This window comes from Urtica dioica, chromosome 4 (genome assembly GCF_054948205.1).
Source record: "Urtica dioica subsp. dioica isolate 48M chromosome 4, U.dioica_male_clone48M_v1_H2, whole genome shotgun sequence".
NCBI lineage: Eukaryota > Viridiplantae > Streptophyta > Magnoliopsida > Rosales > Urticaceae > Urtica > Urtica dioica.
In genome coordinates this window covers 48,218,055-48,238,673 of record NC_142759.1, presented here as the reverse complement: position 1 = coordinate 48,238,673, position 20,619 = coordinate 48,218,055, and the positions used below count along the sequence as shown (strand labels likewise).

At 38.1% G+C, this 20,619-nt stretch overlaps 2 protein-coding genes across 2 annotated transcripts; one reads left to right on the top strand and one right to left on the bottom strand.

Annotated features, from left to right (window-relative positions):
• The first annotated feature begins 510 nt into the window (after window positions 1-510).
• SK32 (shaggy-like protein kinase 32) lies at window positions 511-4,831 on the top strand. The gene is made up of 13 exons (XM_089613659.1): window positions 511-1,028; window positions 1,690-1,962; window positions 2,055-2,147; window positions 2,230-2,289; window positions 2,386-2,658; window positions 2,749-2,823; window positions 2,970-3,026; window positions 3,117-3,257; window positions 3,370-3,420; window positions 3,525-3,620; window positions 3,715-3,798; window positions 4,009-4,111; window positions 4,206-4,831. Exons 1-13 carry the CDS (start codon window positions 966-968, stop codon window positions 4,286-4,288), a joined length of 1,452 nt encoding a protein of 483 aa, XP_089469785.1. The 5' UTR covers window positions 511-965; the 3' UTR covers window positions 4,289-4,831.
• A 2,575-nt stretch (window positions 4,832-7,406) lies between these two features.
• Window positions 7,407-10,390, bottom strand: LOC149401752 (Tetratricopeptide repeat (TPR)-like superfamily protein). Its single transcript, XM_089610611.1, has 2 exons — window positions 8,212-10,390; window positions 7,407-8,074 (listed from the first exon to the last, which is right to left on the bottom strand). Exons 1-2 carry the CDS (start codon window positions 10,182-10,184, stop codon window positions 7,609-7,611), a joined length of 2,439 nt encoding a protein of 812 aa, XP_089466737.1. The 5' UTR covers window positions 10,185-10,390; the 3' UTR covers window positions 7,407-7,608.
• Window positions 10,391-20,619: the final 10,229 nt, after the last annotated feature.

Below are 20,619 nucleotides of genomic sequence, written 5' to 3'. Positions count from 1 at the left end.
TTATTTTGTTGTATATAAACTTGTTTGTGATCACTTTTTATCTTCTTTTATGTAAAAAAATTTTGAATTTTTTTTTGCGTTATTCTTATAATTTAACTTTTTGGTACATATTAAAATATTATTTTAAGGAGTCATTTAAAAAAAAATCAAATCTAATCTAAAATTATTAAGTAATTAATTGAATGCCAAATCACGCCGTCCAACCCAAAGACCAGTCAAAAAGGTGTTCGTCTCTCCGAATATTCCGTCCGCATTATCCATTTCTGTCGAAAATTGCAACCACGTAATAACCCCTACCAAACATTGGCAGTTTGGTAACTTCGAACCTCCTCAAGATCCCCAAAATTGGAACGAATACCGTCAGATCTGTCCATCATAACACACCGACGGTCCAAAATCCTTGTTTGACTGGGGCACTAAAAAAGAAATGTTTCAGGCTGGAATGATTGGCTTTTATTTGTCCTAGTTTGACCGAAGAAAAAAAAAAAAAAAGCTAAATATAAGCAAACTCGAGCAAAAAAGAAATCAATCGGCCAAAAAAAATATTAAATAAATAAAAACAATAAATCACCTGCGAAGCTTTGCTTATGAAAATACACACACGTCGAGAGAGAGAAATTTCTCTCTGATAAAAATCACAGGTCTGCCTGGAATAGGGAGAAAGAGGAGATATAGCGATTTGAGGATTTTAATTTTGATTTATCTATTTTTTAGTAGTAATTTTGCTTCCTCAAATCAGTCTATATTTTCTTCTCCCTTTCTCGGATTTTTCCTGGGTGATTGGTTGAAAATTGAAATCATTCGTGAAAGAGCGAGCGATTTTTCTTTCTTAATTTTCGTGATATTTATAAAATTCAGTTCGAAAGGGTTCCTTAGTTTGGACTGGGGATTTTGGAGAGAAAGGGAAATTAGGGTTTGGAGGGTTTGAGTTCGGTGCGTGAAAGCCCAAATCTCAGGAGAGAAAGATGAATATGATGCGCCGTCTCAAGAGCATTGCCTCTGGTCGGACCTCTATTTCCTCGGAACCGGTAAGTTTTTTTTTATTATTAATTTTTTTAAAATAATTTTTATATCTATACTCTCATATATGCTATTTATCTTTGAACCTGGAAAACTTTTTTTTTGTTCTTGGGGGGTACTCTTAATTTTTTTGGTGTTTATTTTTTATTTATTTGATGAGCTCGGCTTCTCGCCTGACGAGCTTATAAAACTGATGCTAATTTGTGGTAAAGCGTTTGTTGTTTTAATCGTAATTGGGATTTACTCGCAAGTGTGGGTTTTTTTTTTGCTTTGTTTAGTGAACTTATTACTCTATTTCCTTACGGTTACGGTTTTGGGTTTGTTCGTGGACTTGCATTGCGTATCGTGGATGCGAATGCGATTGAAATGGGATCTGAGGATCGATTCGTAATCCTTATTTTTTTTTCTTAGTTTACATAGAAAAGGGTGTTTAATAGCGGTGAAATAGTTGAAACTTGTTTGTAAGGTTAGATTGTATGATCAGGAAATGTCAAAGCGCATATAATTTTCTGGGTTTTTTGCTATGAAATTAACATTTGCTTCAGGGTGAATATTTTACTAATTTTATAAACAACTGTTGCTCAAAAGTATATTGATCGGATATATTTGGCCAAAGAAATGTAATGATATGAAAGTTTCAACCTTTGATTTATATATGTATAATTTAAGGGTGCGGATTCTAGCACGAAAAGAGCAAAGGTTGATCAAGAATGCGAGGCAATGAATATCGATTCATGTAGCGCCGAGGCAAGTTCTAGTACGACAGAGCAGTGTATTCCTTGTGCATTGCAAGAGAGTGTTGATTGCACGTCCACTGTACAATCTTCGGCGGCTCAGCAAGGGACTAAAGTGGAGGCCGAGAAAACCAGCTGTGAGCAGCTTCCCAAAGAAATGCACCACATGAGAATCAGAGACGAGAAAGGCAATAGCCACGATGAGAAGGTTAGTCTCTATCTCCTATATGTGGATTGTACATTATTGTACTTTTTGACCCGAGCAGTTTTTGAATGAGTGCTTCATTTTGTGCTGTACAGGATATGGAAGCCGCTGTTATAAATGGGCACGGGACAGAAACCGGCCACGTAATATCAACTACACTTGGTGGTCGAAATGGGCAACCAAAACAGGTTATTATCTATTTATTTTAATTTTATTTTTTGATTGGTTGGCTTGTACAAAAGCTTAAGATATTTTCTGTTTCCAATGCAGACTATCTCATATATGGCAGAGCGAGTGGTAGGAACTGGCTCTTTTGGTGTCGTCTTTCAGGTATTTGGAAAATTATTTTTCACTCATTTTTTTTCTCACAACTCGCAATTACGCACGAGTTTTTGTTCACTTTTGTTACTGTGCTGATATTCTTAGGCAAAGTGCTTGGAAACGGGCGAGCCAGTGGCGATCAAGAAGGTGCTGCAAGATAAGAGATACAAAAATAGAGAGCTTCAAGTTATGCGCTTACTTGATCATCCTAATATTACTCGACTGAACCACTGTTTCTATTCGACAACCGACAAAGACGAGCTTTATCTAAACCTTGTCCTCGAGTATATATCCGAGACTGTTTACCGAGTTTCGAAGCATTATATCAGGCTTAATCAACATATGCCCCTAATATATGTTCGGCTTTACACATATCAGGCAAGTGTTGGGCCTATCTTTTTTATTCCTTGTAATTTCTTATGTGTGCTTTAAATATTAATTTTTTTTTTATTGTTTTCCTTTTTGTAGATTTGCCGCGCATTGAATTACTTGCACGAGGTTATTGGTGTGTGCCATCGTGACATCAAACCCCAGAACTTGCTGGTAAGTTTTTTTATGCTTTAATCTGAATTATTTAAAATTATATTATTATAGTAGTTGTACCTAGTTTCACCCATTTAGATTAATTTTGTTCCTGTGTTGAATTTTAATCTTCATGACATTGACACGTTTCTCATATGTTATGCCAGGTTAATCCTCATACTCATCAGCTTAAGATATGTGATTTTGGGAGTGCAAAAATGCTGGTATGTTGGTTTGTGTTTCTATTTATTTACTTCATTATTTTAAACCTCCAATGATTTTTTAGAACAAAATGTCTGATAATTACCTTCCAGGTGCCTGGCGAACCCAACATATCATATATATGCTCGCGCTATTACCGTGCGCCAGAACTTATTTTTGGGGCAACAGAATACACTACTGCTATCGATATGTGGTCTGCTGGTTGTGTCATGGCTGAGCTTCTTCTTGGCCAGGTGACTTTTATTGCTTACAAGTTGTTGATTCAGGACTATATCTATATGCATATTTATCTAATCAAATACACATAGCATAATCTGAAATCTTCTTCGTTTTTAACTATTGTAGCCGTTGTTTCCCGGAGATAGTGGTGTTGATCAGTTGGTAGAGATCATCAAGGTAAAAAAAAAAAAATCTTAGTATTTTTCCACCGCCTCTCGCAAATTTCGATTTATTTATTTATATCAGTGGATTTACTTTCCGTTTGCAATGTATAATATCAGATTCTAGGGACACCAACAAGAGAAGAAATCAAGTGCATGAATCCAAATTACACCGAGTTCAAGTTCCCACAGATCAAAGCACATCCTTGGCACAAGGTACGTCTCTTCTACGATTTGAATCAAGTTGAAGATCGTTACTTGTTTATTATAGTGACTCAAAATCAAATCTGTTGAATCTGTTTACCCTCAGATATTTCACAAGAGAATGCCCCCAGAGGCAGCGGACCTGGTATCAAGGCTGCTCCAATACTCACCGAATCTTCGTTGCACCGCGGTAAGAACATGTTGTCAATCATTGTCCATATGAACATAACATGGCTTCCTCTATGATGCACATTGGATGGAACAAAGTAAAAAACGTGCGTAATTGTCAGTAGATTTATGTTGTGCATATGGTTTGACTCGGTCAATTTCCTGCTTCATATGTCAACATACTTTACAATATCCTAAATGCTAAACAAGTCTTTTTTTTGTTTTTTTTTAGTTGGAGGCATGTGCACATCCTTTCTTTGATGAATTGAGAGACCCAACCGCAAGCTTGCCTAACGGCCGTCCTTTACCGCCTTTGTTTAATTTCACCGCTCAAGGTTTTTATTTATTTATTTTTAAATTAAACCATCTTTTTGGTATTTTTATTATATACTATTATTGAGTGGCTAAAAGGAATCAAATACCCTGCAGAACTGGGTGGCATATCGACTGAGTTACAACACCGTCTCATTCCTGAGCACGCAAGGAAAGACTTGAACGCGAACACCTCATAGTCACGAAATATGCTTTCGGCTCCGAAATATGCTTTCGGTTCCGAAATATGCTCTGCGTCTCATACTGGCAAAAGCCACCACCTTTGACTCTTACACTGCGATGCAGCCCCGGAGAATTAACTTCTGTGGTGCGAGGCCAATTGCCCGGTTGGACTGTCGTGCCGATCAAATGGGTCTTCTTGTCGGTGAGTCATTGGCAATATAGATACCTTCATGGCGTAAATGTGCTGTCATAAATAGTGTTTTTTTCTTTTCTTTTTGTGTGGGCACTTTTAAAACACGCTATAACTTTATGAAATCCGTTTATTAGGTTTGTTCCCAAATGTATACCGTTCGTTCCTTCTCACTTTTTACTTTTACCAGAGATTCAAGATTCAACAAACTAACTTCCTTGTCCCAATTTTGTTTTTCATTTTTCTTTTATTTGTGCTCGATGTATCTTCAATTACATAATATATCAGAAGAAAACACAAAATCTGAACTGTACTCATGTCGGTTTGTCTTTGTAAATGATTAAAAAGTACATCGCCTTGTGTTTGTTGATTTGGCGTGCACGTTTTAATAGCAGTTCAGATTCTGCATCAACAGCTTGTGTATATTCTATTCAGAAATTATTTATTGAAAGAAGAAAACTTGTGTAGTAGGCTCTGACGAAGTCGCGGTTTGTATGAAAATTCAAACTGCAACTTTGAAGTTGAGAATATAGACCCACCAAACATGTTTGAAAAAATCCCTTATACATTAAAACTTATTATGAAATGTTGCTCGTCTGCTAAAGTTTTTGAGCTGATTTCCATTTAAGTTTCGTCAAATTCCCATGACTTGAGATGAAACACGAAGTAATTCAGCTTTAAGCTTTTTGCACATAGAAGAAGAGCGACAAAACATGCATTAATTGACGGTGAAAAGGAAAAATAAAGTTTGTCCTGATATGCGCATGATATAGTCACATGCAAGATGGCTCCTTTTCTTTTGTCCCTTTCGAGTTATTTAGAGCATCTTCAACCACTAACACCAAATTTCACACTAAATATACTATTAACCATTATTATATTATTAAAATTATACAATCTCTTTATTAATAAATATTTCAATAAATAATTATAATGTTAATATTTTTTAATTAAATGATTAAAATTATTACCAATATTTAACAAAAACTAAAATAAATTAAAATTGAAATAAGAATTACATAACTTAAAAATAAAACATATTACATTTAAATAATTCTATATAAAAAAACATACATTTGAAAGATAGATTACATCATATTAATTATCGGAATTAGTATATTTATTCCACAACCACTCAATTAATGCATTTAGAAATTCAATACGAGCGGTCTCTATTCTTGATTTATCGATGTCGAACTAAGAATTGTTAAGATCGAGCATCTTCATTGCCCGCCATCTCAACTTTTGCATTTGGGACTTTGGCTCGTTCTTCAATGGTTGGATTAACATCACGTTCATCTTCTATTATCATATTATGCATAATAATACACTATGTCATGATATCATGTAACACTTTGTTACTCCATAAGCGGATGGTCCAGTCATAATTACAAATCCAAGATTTTACTAAGTATTATAATTATCTTGACGGAACTGAAAATAATATTCCCGGTTATTAAATTGCGTTTTAGGTTTTGACTATTTCTTTTAAAATTATGTTATTTTTTTTTTAGTTTTTATGTTTATTTAGTGTGTTTGATTTTAATTTTAATATATGTTTAAATTTTTTATGTTTTACTTGAACTTTATTTTAATGTGTTTTTTGAAGTCAATTTATGAGTTTTCGTGTTTTATAATTATTTATAGGGTTAATATATATATATATAATTAATGTTTAATGTGTTAATTAAAGATTTAAAAAAAAAGTTTACCGTGTGATGCAATGTCACGGCAAATTGCTATTGCAAATAGAGTGGGGTTGGACCAAATCACACGACATATTTGGTGGGATGTCGTGTGATTGAAAAAGTTCTTATCACCAATTTTTTTTTCAACTTCAATCACAACACAAAATTTCACACTAAAAACACTTTTTTTTTTTAATTATTATGTTATTAAAACTAAATAACCTCTTTATTAATAAATATTAAAAAAAAAAACATTATAATTCCTATATTTTTTTAATTAACTGATTAAATTTATTTTTTACATGTTAATATTTAACAAAAATTAAAATTTACTAAGTTTTAAAATAATAAAATTAATATTAAATTACTTAAAAAAATAATACATTTAAATAATTATAAAAAAAAATTTGAAAGATAGATCGCATAATTTGAAAGATAGACCGCATATACATATACATACGTACGTATTAATAGTTAAAAAGTGTTTAATTTTTTTTTTGCCGTGTATACAATATCACGTCAAATTTGAAATTAGATCTTTTGATTCTTTTTTGTCTCTTTTGGTGTCCATCCAATCAAAATAAGGCAGCTTAATCATTTGTTTTAAAATAAACTAATAATTAGATAAAATGATGGCATGACTTTATTTTGATTAGAGTGACACCAATGATACCCGTTAACTCGTCCCTTACCCGGTCTAAACGGGTTGGGTAACCCGTTTGAAACGAGTTAACGAGTAATACCCATTAACATTTACACATGTACGGGTATGCGTACATGTATAGCTTTGCTAGATCCACTATCCCGTTAATCCGGCCCGTTATAAATTTTTTAATTTATTTTAAAAAAAAAACTAGATGCCGTTCTATTTCTAAATTGTTTGTTTTGTAACTATGAATTTTAACTTGATTTAGTGTTCTCACTTTAAATTATATTTTGATTTTAAATTGTTGTATAATTTATATTTAGATTTATTGAGTGGTTAATTTTTTGTTTTTTATTTTATTTTTTATATGTGAACTGGGTTAACGGGTAACAGGTATTGAAATTTCACACCCGCTATCCAGATTTCACACCCGCTAGCCGGCTGGATAGCGGGTTAACAAGTATTTTTTTTCTAACGAGTCGGGTACCAATTTAGGTGCACTCGTTTATACCTGTACTCGTTGCCATTCTTTTAAGGGAGACACCAAAAAAGAGATAGAGATAGAAGATCCATCATTATACGGTACAAACGCTATAATATAACGTGTGGGTTGGAGAAGTTTTTGCATACTTTGCGTTTTGGCGTTGCCAAAAACATAAGAATCATCTTTGTACTAGTCCATGACGTGAGTGGTCATGAAAAAAGAGAGCTGCAAAAAAGCTTGAACCTGATCTCCGCTAAATTCATAATATATTTTTATTCTACGTTTTAGCAGTTGAACAAATTATGAATATTTTAAAGGCCTTAAAACTACTACCAGTAATCCCCGCAAGAACAGTTCCCATGTTTAAAATGATGAAAACAGTTTGGATCTCTCAACACGATATGCCGCTGAAAAGCCCTCGAAACGTACTTGATCGCGTGATGGCAATCTCCGCAGACCCTGAGGTTCTTGAAGATCCGAATCGGAGCTCCGATCGGAACAACAAGAAGCGCAAAAGCAAGGGCCAACTTCTCGCTGTGACGGGCCAGACCGAGCTCTCTCCCCTCCTCGTCCATGTCCTGAAGCGCAAAGCTCAAGTCCGCAACATAACCCGCCTCCTTGATCGCCCTCAAAACCTCCTCAAGCTTCGAATAAATCTCCACCGTCCGATCGTGGCCCCGATCGTCGGACACGAATCGGTGGACCCGGCTCCTCGTCTCGACCCAGCTGCAACCCGGCTCCTTGCTTATCCCGACCGACTTCATCGATCTCCGCACCCTTGCAGCCTCCTCGTACCTAAATAAAGGTTACCAATCTTTTATTTTAACTGAAAATTTTCAATTAACTGGAAAACAAAAATAAACAGCTTTTAGTTAGTTTTGGCTTTCAGAATGAAAATCCGAAATCAACCCGAAATACACCTTCACTCGTACCTCCTCGCAGACGAGTACATATTCGACAGAAGGACGTAGGTCGCGGAATTCGTGGGATCTGCTTCTAGAAGATTCTCCGCTGCCCTCTCGCCAAGCTCGATGTTTCCGTGGACCCTACACGCCGAGAGGATCGCCTTCCACACAGCCGCGTCCGGTTCCACGTCCATCCGGTTCAGCAACTCCTCTGCCTCATCGAGCTTCCCCGATCGGCCCAAGAGGTCGATCATGCACGCGTAATGCTCCGGGCCCGGTTTTATCCCGTGGGCCCCGCTCATCGATTCGAAGTAGCCCCGGCCATTCTCGACCAATCCCGCGTGGCTGCACGCGAATAGTAAACCGATGAAGGTCACATAATCCGGTTTAGTCCCGGCTTCGATCATTTTGTCGTAGAATTGGAGCGAGTCTTCTCCTCTCCCGTTTTGGGCGTAGCCCACGATCAGAGCCGTCCATGTGATCACGTTTCGCTCGCGCATCGAGTCAAAGACTCTGTTGGCTTCTTCGATGCAGCCACATTTCGCGTACATTGTGACCAATGAGTTATCGATTGATAACGATGAAGATGATCCAAGGCCGAGTTTCGTGGAGTCTGCGTGGATTTCTTTACCGAATTCCAAGAGAGTCAAGTCAGCCGAAGCGCTCAGAACGCCGGCGATCGCGAACTGGTCAGGAGAAACTCGTTCTCGTCTCATTTCTTGGTAAATTTGGATCGCTCTCTCGGGAGATCCGTTGTTTGAGAAGCCCGTCACGAGAGAGGTCCATGATATGACGTCTTTCTCTCGAATAAGGTCGAAAACCCGATGAGCATAATCGAAATCTCCATGCTTTGAATACACGTCAACGAGAGCGTTTGCAACCGGGACGTAGGCCTCGAATCCGGTCTTTACGGTCAGGGAATGGACAGACTTTGCATTCCCGGTCTCTTTTAACGCGGCAAAGCAGTTCAGAATCGAAGGGTACGTGAAGTGATCGGGTTTCATGTCTCTCGATCGCATCTTCTCGAACAAGTCGAGAGCTTTTTCCGTGTAGCCCCTTCTCACGAGCCCGACGATCATCGAGTTCCACGATATCACATCGTCGAACTCCATAGTCTCGAGAGCTGTCTTTGCTTCGACAAAGTCTCCGCATTTTGCATACATATCGATTAGCGAGCTCTGGACGAAAACATTGGATCCAAACCCGGATCGGACCACGCAGCAATGGACCTGAGCCCCGAACCGGAGATCTGAAGCCGAGGCACAAGCGGTCAAAATGCTCGGGAAAGTGAACTGGTTTGACTCGACTCCTTCGATCCTCATCGCTCGGAAACACGCGATGGCTTTCGAGCTCTCGCCATTCTGAGAATACCCACTGATAATTGCACTCCACATCACATGGTTCTTGGTCTTTGGAGAGCTTCCGAACAGATACTCAGCTTCGGAGATTCTCTTGCACTTTGCGTACATGTCGACGAGTCCTGTGAGGACGAAATCGACTCGGTCGAGCTGTGTCTTCACAGTATAGCCATGAATCTGTTCGCCTCTTTGAAGAAGACCCAGCGAAGAGCAAAGTCTCAGAACGCTCCCGAGGGCGAACTGGCTCGGAGTTTCTCCTTCCATTTGCATCTGCAAGAAGAGTTCGAACGCTTCTTTTTCGAGCCCGCTCCGACAGAATCCGGTGAGCAAGGACGACCATGTGATGGGGGTTTTCGTTGGGGTCTCGATGAAGAGCTTTCTGGCTTCCGATAATCGTCCCGTGTTGGAATAAGCGTTGATCATGGTGTTCCATGTGAACTCGTCTCGAACGGGCATTTTGTCGAACAGTTGGCGGGCTTCATCGACCCTGCCTGACTTGGAAAGTGCATTCAGAAGTGTGTTCGATTCGAAAATCGAGCGAGTCGAACCAACGGCGATGTGGCGGAAAAAAGGCGTGGACTTTGATTGGTTGAGTTCATGTACTGAACTGAAGGTCAAAAATCGTGCGCCGACTTTGATCATGATCAACCGTTCATGATCTTTTTCTTCTTCTTTCAATTATGCACGTTTAAATCAAATATCTTGTACCTTAAGAAATAAAACCAGAAACATATCAATATGATCAAAGAGAATGATATAAATTGAAAAAATAAAACTTTTGTTGCTAGTTAACTAGCACGAAGATGGAAAAAAAAAATCATATTGGAATATAAAACAGAAAATTTAAAATTTAAAATGGTAAGAAAGAGAAAAAGGTCAATATGTGTGAGACTTCTGTCGAGGTCGCTTTTTATTTATATTTTATTATTTATTATTATGATTTTACGATCTGTCCGACAAATGTTCACAATGATCTGCCGCTTATGATTTTCGAATCTCTTTTTCTCTGTTATTCATAGTTTCTTAAAAAAAAAAAAAAAAAAACAGTTTCCATTTATCTGGCATATGCTACATAAATAAGTAAATAACATGAAACATTCTATATATACTAAAACAAGGTACAATATCACTATAAAACTTTAAGGATCAATCAAATTATATCAATAAAATGGATGAAGTTTTTTTAATCTGAATAAAAATGGGTAAGTTTATATATGTCTGTTTTTACGTACGCAAGCTAAATAAAAAATAAAAATAAAAATAAAATAAAAAAGATAAAGGTCATCCACGAGGTCCAATAAAAAATTATTTTGACATCCAAACTTATCACTTTTTCATAATAATTTTATTTTAATTTTAACCCACTAAAAAAAAAACCCATCAATCACCACTATATGAACTTCTGTTAAATTTATTTTCACAATATGTCTTCACTTCTTAAATTTTTTATTTGCGACGCGTGTGAGTCACATGCAAAAACACAACATTGTTGTTATTGAAATTTAGAATACGTTGCTACATTAATTTTGTTATAAAATCTCATGGTTGAAGTTAATGGGTATTTGTGTATCACTAATCTTCTCAAACCCATATTTTCTTTTTTTGTTTAATTTTGATGAATCGTCGATCTTCTTTTTCTAAATGCTTATTTATTTGACACATCTACCTATCATGCATGCAAAAATAATTTATTTGTGCATAAGAAGTGTCATCAGTTGCAAGTACACGGTCCTGGTAGCCAGTCGTGAGGAATCTTCCACCCGGCCATGATCGAGTCATTGCTCGGTCATGGCCCCAAGTTCAACAACGCTTCCACCCGACCATGATCGATAGGTGACTCGGTCATGGAAGTCACCCGAGAAAAAACACTAGCCCGACCATCACCGAGTCATCGCTTGGTCATGACCCCCAGTCTGGCAGACCCTCTACTCGGCTATGACCGACCGGTGACTCGGTCATGGCAGCCACCCGGGAGGAAGCTCCTACCCGGACATGGCCGATTCACCGGTCCATGGCCTCAAGTCTAACAACGCTTCCACCCAGCCATGACCATCCGATGACTCAGTTATGGCATCCACTCGAGAAATACTCCCGCCAAGCCATGATTGCGTCATTGCCCGATCATGGCCTCGAGTCCGATGACCCTTCCACTCAGTCATGGACGACCGGTGACTCAATCATGACCACGACCCGACAAATTTTTTTCCCTTTATCCAAAATGGTCCAAATCCATATTGGACTCCATTTTCATTCAAACAGAGTCCCATAACTCACCTAGGGCATTCAAAACACATCTTATACTCTAGAAACTTTATAAAATACCCCATTTCACATCAAACAAGAGGAGAAGACACCTACCATACCAAAATTCTACACAGATTCTCTCTCAACCATCTCTCTCATCTTTCCCATCACATCAACACTCAAAATCATCAAATTTCTCTCATTCAATCACAAAACATCATCATTTCTCTTATTCCATCACTTCAAGAGCATTCTCACTACGAAACCTAAAACAAATCACCACTTTTCATATGAATCTCAATCTTTTTCCATTTATCTTCATCATACACCTATATCACCAATAAAAAAAACTCATTTTTGCACTATAAGAGTGACATTTCCTTCTCTTCTCAGTAGGCTGGAAAGAAAAACACTCATCACACACCATTCTAATCACACACGCATTTTCACGCTAAAAGAGTCACATGTTCCTTCTCTTATCTCTAGATTTCGAGGAAAATCGCTCTCTACACCTCATATTACCATATTTTTGTCCTTTACATACCATGGCATCACAAATGCTTTATAAAATACCCTCTAGAGTTGTTTTAGGGGCTTGTTGAACCATATTCACAAGCTTCTCATCTCACAAAGATGAACATCCCATTACACTCTTTTTGTCACTTTGTTTCATTTCTTACTTTAGGAAATAGAGCAAGCAGGAGTATAGCTATCCAACCCAAGGAATGATCTCATTCTCGAGGACCCTAAGAAATCTTGGCCTATCGCATTCGTGTTGGTGATTATGCACCCATATACCCATGCGAAAAATTAATTAAACTAACTAGAGCTAATTAATATTGATTATATATAACAAGATCTATATTTACTTTAATTAATATAAGCATGAGAGCAATATCAGGCAACCGAATTAAACAGAAGAGTCATTAGGAAAAACTTATAGGTTTCTCCTTCGCTACAGAATCTTCAATGCGTTCTTCAAGCTTTCGTTCCGAGTTCCTCAAACTCCTTCTTCAAGCTTTATCTTCCACGATCAGATCTCCGGAAATGGCTTTAGTACTCTCGTCGTATGGCACTCAAAAGATGACACCGTAGTCTTCCAAAACGTAATCTCCGAGACGAATAAGAAGATAGAGTGGGCACACTCTGAATCCCACTATGACTCTGATTTATGCATGCTGCTAAACAATTTACAGCTGTGAGATAGTAATAATAATATTTATTATTACCAGAGAGTTCTTATCCTTCGTTATCAGAGCCAAATCAGAGACTATGGACCTAGTAATATGAGCTTAACAAATCCGATTAAAAAGACGAAATATTCATTTCTCTTTTTCCATCGATTCGTTTAATCTTGGTCAAATATTCCACTATGTAAGCCAAGACTGAACCCTCATTTATACTAGAATTATATTTAATCATCGTGACGAGTGTCCACTGATATAGTGAGTTCGTGATCAAGATCCTCCAGGTTCAACCCATATCGAGAGAGGTCAATTATTCCGTTATACCTTTCTTGATACTTATATTCCCTAAGCACCGTTGTTTCCACAACGAAAGATTCTTCCGAACGTTACTTACTTCGGAAGTGCGCACAATCTATCTGTTCTAGAATCAACCCTTAGGTGAGAGAACATTATGTTGTCAATGGTGCCCACAAGAAGAGTAGTAGTGTCTATTTATGTACATTTGATTTCATATAGTCTTACGAAGACTCTTGCTTGTAATTGCCTATCTATTCATTAATAAAGTTGAAACGTTCATTCATTCTTTCTTTGTTTGAAGCTTTATGATAAAACCTTAGTCTTTTAGTCCATAAACAAACTTAACAACTTACGAAGAGACAAATGTAGATTTGCATGAACAAACTCTTCGTAGTTTGCTTAAAACGATATATTCGCAATCTTAGGGTCAAAGGACTATTGACCTCAGTATGATTGTTAGAAGAATCTATGATGTCTGGTTATGAGGCATTGAGAGTTGGGGACTCTATAGTTCTTCTAGGTATCTTCCGAAGGTACTGAATTGACCAGTGCACTTCTAGAGACAATATAAGAACAAACCATTTAACCTCTTATGTCTCGAAGTCACTATGTATGAATTGTATCATGCTTACCTTAATCCTGAAATGAGACATGCCATTTCACACCTTAGTATTCTCATTTGAGAAAGTCAAAGTTCGGACTCACCATGTGATTCCGAACAAGGCCTATTGGTGAAGTACTAAGTTGTGAGTCTGTCATGAGTAACTTTGTGAAGTTCTCATAGATATGGAATTCATGTACAAGATTGTTGAAATGCAATGTATGTCACCTCATGCTTTGTTCCTTGGAGTGTGAATAAATGAACTGGCCAGTGTCCAAATTGAGTCCTGACTCTTTTGGATGAAACAATGTGACTTGTTAGCTCCTCGTCAATACATTGTTTCTAACTTATTCACAAGCGACAAAGGAGTTGAGGAAATAACAGCTAGAAGGGTAAAATGGTAATTTAGTAAATCCCGACTAGCTGATGACATTCATGAAGGGTAAACATAGATAATATTCAGTGGATCCGCTCATCATAATTAGGTCGAATTCTTGAGTAGATAATAAATTCATTTGAACCGAGAGATTTTCAGTGTCAGCTCTTTAGTGGAGTCAGTTGGCATTAAGCTAAACTTGGAAAAGGTTTGTGAACTTTTGAGTCCAAGTGTTTAGCTCAAGCTTTGTTCATTTGGGTCCATGAGGTCACTGTCACGAATCACATCGATAGGAATTGTTAAACTGGAAGCTAAGTCAAAACAAGAACGAAAATTGTCGAAAGGGTATTTTTGTCTTTTGAGACATAAGGATGAAATGGATGTCAATAAATTTTGACAAGTTCATTTGATGACTTAATGTCACTCGGCCATAATATGATTAACTGGGCCTTGTGAATTAATTTCATTTCATGAGAATTTTATTGAAAATTCTTAATGGGCCTTTCTCATGTTGTCATGAACAAATGAAGAAGCTTCTAGAAGCTCCTTCTAGAGAGACTTGGGCGCCTACCCTAATAGAGAAATAGGAGAGTTTATTTTGTGCATAAATGTATTTAGATACTTGCCAAAAGAAAAAGAGGAAACAAATTTCCTCCAAGAGGAAAGTGGGAATCGGCCAAGTGAGAGACAAGGCAAAGCCTTGAACAAAATAGGAAACAAATCAAGGCTTCTAGAAGCCTTGAGTTGGCCGAGTGTCTCAAAGGGAAAAAAGAGGAAATTGCTCATGAATATGTGATATTCTATAGAAGAGGAAACTACCTTATTGAAGGTGAGACCTCTCCTATAAATAGGAGCCTCATTTCCTCACATTTGATTCATCCAAGTTTAAGAGATTTGAGAGACTCTCTCTCTAGAACTTGGCCGAAAATCCTCTCTCTCTCTCTCTAGTTTATTTTCGATTTTTTCTTGTCTTGGCACCTAGGTCCTCACTCGACCTAGTGTTTAGCTCTGCGACTTCGAGACTTGTTCTTAAGTCGTAGTGTTTAAAAGTGCCCACTCACTGATTCCTTCTTTTCGAGTGATTTAGTGATAGAAACTTTCGTGGTTGCTCGAGGTGCCGAGGAAAGAAAGAGAGACGTGCTGCGAGGGGAGACGAGCGTTGCAAACTTTCCACAAGCTTCTTCAAAGTTCAAGCTTCAAGAAAGGTTAGTAAACTTCTAGCTCATATTGGTTTTTAATTACATGTACTTGCACTTGTCTAGGTTAGTAAAAACTGTTTTACTTGTAAAATAAAATTTTTAAAATTCCGCCGCTCAGCGAAGCGTTAATTATTTTCTCAAACCCTAGATCGATTCCAACACATTAACCTTCTTTTGGGAATGCTGGATTCCGTATATGTCAACCACTTTCTTCTCAGATCATATTTCTAGTTCCCAAGACATAAGTTTAATCAACGTCACAGTAGCCTTTAACGATATGAGTCAAAGAACCCGATGATATGACCTAGAAGTCCATGATCACTTCAGGATTTAGATCAAATTTCACTGTGACCATCATAAGCGACCCCAACTAGTGTGTCGTAACGGTACTTAAACGACACATCTACAACCAAAGTCTGTCCAGGTCGTACACTTACCACAAATGCAGAATGCTCCCACTAAGTGATCAATCTTCACTCCTGCTCCACATATATGATTTTAGATTCAGCTATCCAGGCATGAATCAATCATCGACTATGTTTTAGTTCACAGCCCGAACTCGGATGCGAGCATGCGATTCAGTTTAATACGGAGACTACGGATTGATGAATGTCTGATAAATCTTTTATAAGAAATAATAAATGTCGAACTTTATTTTATTAATAATTTCAGCGAGAATTACAAAATAAAATCTTCTCATGGGCAAGAATTCCTAATAGTTCGTCCTTGTTTGTCCTGATCTCGTTGCGACTACCTTTTCTGAAGACTCTTGGCCGCCTAGGATTGATCTCCTACAAATCCTCAGAAATCTTGACTTAACGGGTCTGTCCCCATTCGTCTCGATCTCTTTGTGGCCAAAGGAAGCCGTCTCTAATCGCAAGATCATCCCCCCAAAGAACCGTGAAAATAGAAGCCTTGTGGTTCCAAACCCTCGGTATATCTAATCCCTGGAGCTAAGGAAGAAAATCTTTCGCACATGGCGTGTGAAAACCGGAATCCTTCGTGGGACACACGTCGCAAATGTTATGTGAAAAACCACATTAACTATGGCGCTGAATTTGATTGTGTACTTAAAAGATATTTGCTTTTTTGATTGAGATGGACGTATATTTGTTGGAATTGATCTAGGGTTTAAGAAAAAGATTAAACGCTTCGGGAAGCGGCGGAATTTTAAAAAATTTCTTTACAAGTAAAAACAGTTTTTACTAACCTAGACAAAGAGCAAGTACATGTAATTAAAAACTAATATGAGCTAGAAGTTTACTAACCTTTCTTGAAGCTTGAACTTTGAAGAAGCTTTTGGAAAGTTTGCAACGCTCGTCTCCCCTCGCAGCACGTCTCTCTTCCTTTCCTCGGCACCTCGAGCAACCACGAAAGTTTCTATCACTAAATCACTCGAAATAAAGGAATCAGTGAGTGGGCACTTTTAAACACTACGACTTAAGAACGAGTCTCGAAGTCGCAGAGCTAAACACTAGGTCGAGTGAGGACCTAGGTGCCAAGACAAGAAAAAATCGAAAATAAACTAGAGAGAGAGAGAGAGAGGATTTTCGGCCACAAGTTCTAGAGAGAGAGTCTCTCAAATCTCTTAAACTTGGATGAATTAAATGTGAGGAAATGAGGCTCCTATTTATAGGAGAGGTCTCACCTTCTATAAGGTAGTTTCCTCTTCTATAGAATATCACATATTCATGAGCCAATTACCTCTTTTCCCACTTGAGATGCTCGGCCAACATAGGCTTCAATAAGCCTTGGATTTGTTTCCTATTTTGTTCCAAGCCTTGCTTTGTCTCTCTCTTGGCCGAAGTTATGCTTTCCTTCTAGAGGAAATTTGTTTCCTCTTTTTCTTTTGGCAAGTATCTTGATACATTTATGCACAAAATAAACTCTCTTTCCTTGGGTATTATGGGCGCCTATTCTCATCTAGAAGGAGCTTCTAGAAGCTTCTTCATTTGTTCATGACAACATGAGAAAAGCCCATTAAGAATTTTCAATAAAATTCTTATGAAATGAAATTAATTCACAAGGCCCAATAATCAAGTTATGGCCGAGTGACATTAAGTCATCAAATGAACTTGTCAAAAAATTTATTGACATTCATTTCATCATATGTCTCAAAAGACAAAAATACCTTTTTGACTATTTTCGTTCTTGTTTTGACTTAGCTTCCAGTTTAACTATTCCTATCGATGTGATTCGTGACAGTGACCTCATGGACCCAAATGAACAAAGCTTGAGCTAAACACTTGGACTCAAAAGTTCACAAACCTTTTCCAAGTTTAGCTTAATGCCAACTGACTCCACTAAAGAGTTGACACTGAAAATCTCTCGGTTCAAATGAATGTATTTTCTACTCAAGAATTCGACCTAATTATGATGAGCGGATCCACTGAATATTATCTATGTTTACCCTTCATGAATGTCATCAGCTAGTCGGGATTTACTAAATTACCATTTTACCCTTCTAGCTGTTATTTCCTCAACTCCTTTGTCGCTTGTGAATAAGTTAGAAACAATGTATTGACGAGGAGCTAACAAGTCACATTGTTTCATCCAAAAGAGTCAGGACTCAATTTGGACACTGGCCAGTTCATTTATTCACACTCCAAGGAACAAAGCATGAGGTGACATACATTGCATTTCAGCAATCTTGTACATGAATTCCATATCTATGAGAACTTCACAAAGTTACTCATGACAGACTCACAACTTAGTACTTCACCAATAGGCCTTGTTCGGAATCACATAGTGAGTCCGAACTTTGACTTTCTCAAATGAGAATACTAAGGTGTGAAATGGCATGTCTCATTTCAGGATTAAGGTAAGCATGATGCAATTCATACATAGTGACTTCGAGACATAAGAGGTTAAATGGTTTGTTCTTATATTGTCTCTAGAAGTGCACTGGTCAATTCAGTACCTTCGGAAGATACCTAGAAGAACTATAGAGTCCCCAACTCTCAATGCCTCATAACCAGACATCATAGATTCTTCTAACAATCATACTGAGGTCAATAGTCCTTTGACCCTAAGATTGCGAATATATCGTTTTAAGCAAACTACGAAGAGTTTGTTCATGCAAATCTACATTTGTCTCTTCGTAAGTTGTTAAGTTTGTTTATGGACTAAAAGACTAAGGTTTTATCATAAAGCTTCAAACAAAGAAAGAATGAATGAACGTTTCAACTTTATTAATGAATGAATAGGAAATTACAAGCAAGAGTCTTCGTAAGACTATATGACATCAAATGTTCATGAATAGACACTACTACTCTTCTTGTGGGCACCATTGACAACAAACTCCCACTTGACTCAAAGAAGATGTGAGTAGTCCTACATGCCTAATCCCTCTTGAAGTTGGTCGAAGACCATGTTCGCTAGGGCCTTGGTGAATGGATCTGCCAGAGATCTACTTCACCTCCACGTCTCCGCGTTGCGCGATCTCTCGAATCAAATGGTATTTCCTCTCAATATGCTTAGAGCGCTTATGGCTTCTAGGTTCCTTTGAGTTAGCGACAGCCCCACTATTATCATAATAAAGGGTCATGGGCTCGTCGACGTTTGGAACAACTTCCAAATACTTAAGGAATTTTCTAAGCCATACAGCCTCTTTGGATGCTTCACAAGCAACCACATATTCTGCTTCTATTGTGGAGTCAGCAATGCAAGATTGCTTAATACTTCTCCACACAACAGCTCCACCATTAAGGATGAACACAGATCCCGAAGTGGATTTCCTGGAATCCTTATCCGCTTGAAAATCGGAGTCGGTATATCCCGTCACAGTCAGGTCAGTACCTGAGTATGTAAGCATCAAGTTCCTAGTTCTTCGAAGATACTTAAGAACATGCTTAACAGCAATCCAGTGCTCGGGTCCAGGGTTGGATTGGAAATGACTAACTACGCCAACGGCGAAACAGATGTCAGGTCTAGTGCAAAGCATAGCATACATGAGGCTTCCTACGGCAGAGGCGTAAGGAATCTTCCTCATGTCTTCAATCTCTTGTGCAGTCTTAGGAGACTGGTCCTTAGAGAGTGAAACTCCATGCCTAAAGGGTGTTTGACCCCTCTTGCAGTCTTGCATCGAGAAGCGATCCATCACCTTATCAATATAAGATGCTTGAGAAAGCGACAGGGTCCGATTTTTCCTATCTCGAAAGATTTGGATTCCCAGAATGTATGCGGCTTCTCCTAGATCCTTCATATCGAATTGCTTTGCCAGCCAGACCTTAACCTCAGATAACTTACCCACGTCATTACCAATGAGTAGTATATCATCGACATATAGTACCAGAAACACAACTTTGCCTTCGTGTATTAACTTGTAAACACAAGGCTCATCTATTGACTGTTCAAAGCCAAAGCTCTTTACAGTTTCATCGAATCTAATATTCCATGACCTAGATGCTTGCTTTAGTCCATAAATGGATTTAAGCAACTCACAAACCTTGGTCTCTTGACCTTTATCCACGAAACCGTCTGGTTGAGCCATGTAAATGCGCTCGTCAAGATTGCCATTCAGAAAGGCTGTCTTGACATCCATTTGCCAGATCTCATAGTCGAGAGCTGCAGCTATGGATAGGAGTATGCGGATGGATTTAAGCATCGCGACTGGCGAGAAGGTTTCTTCATAGTCAATCCCTTCTTGTTGGGTATAACCCTTCGCCACAAGTCGTGCTTTGAACGTCTCGACGTTCCCATCAGGACCCCTTTTCTTCTTGTATATCCACTTACACCCTACAGGTTTAATCCCTTCAGGAAGGTCTACAAGTTTCCAGACTTTGTTGACATACATCGAGTGCATTTCAACTTTCATGGCGTCAAGCCAAAGGTTTGATTCAGAACAAGCCATCGCTTGGCTATAGGAAACAGGGTCATCCATGTCGGAGACAGCTACGAGAGAGTCTCTATAAGACATGTACCTGTCAGGCTGTTGAACAGCCCTCCCACTACGTCGAAGTACTACTTGACGAGATTCTGATGAGTTAGGTTGTGTTTCAGTTGGGGTAAGAACAGTTCTTACAGATGAGGTAGAAGCTTCATCACCCAACTTTTCTTCAAGCACAATTTTGCTTCTGGGTTTCGCATCCTTCATAAAGTCCTCCTCGAGGAAACGAGCATTCGTGCTAACGAAAGTCTTATCGTCCTCGGGACTATAGAAAATGAAACCTTT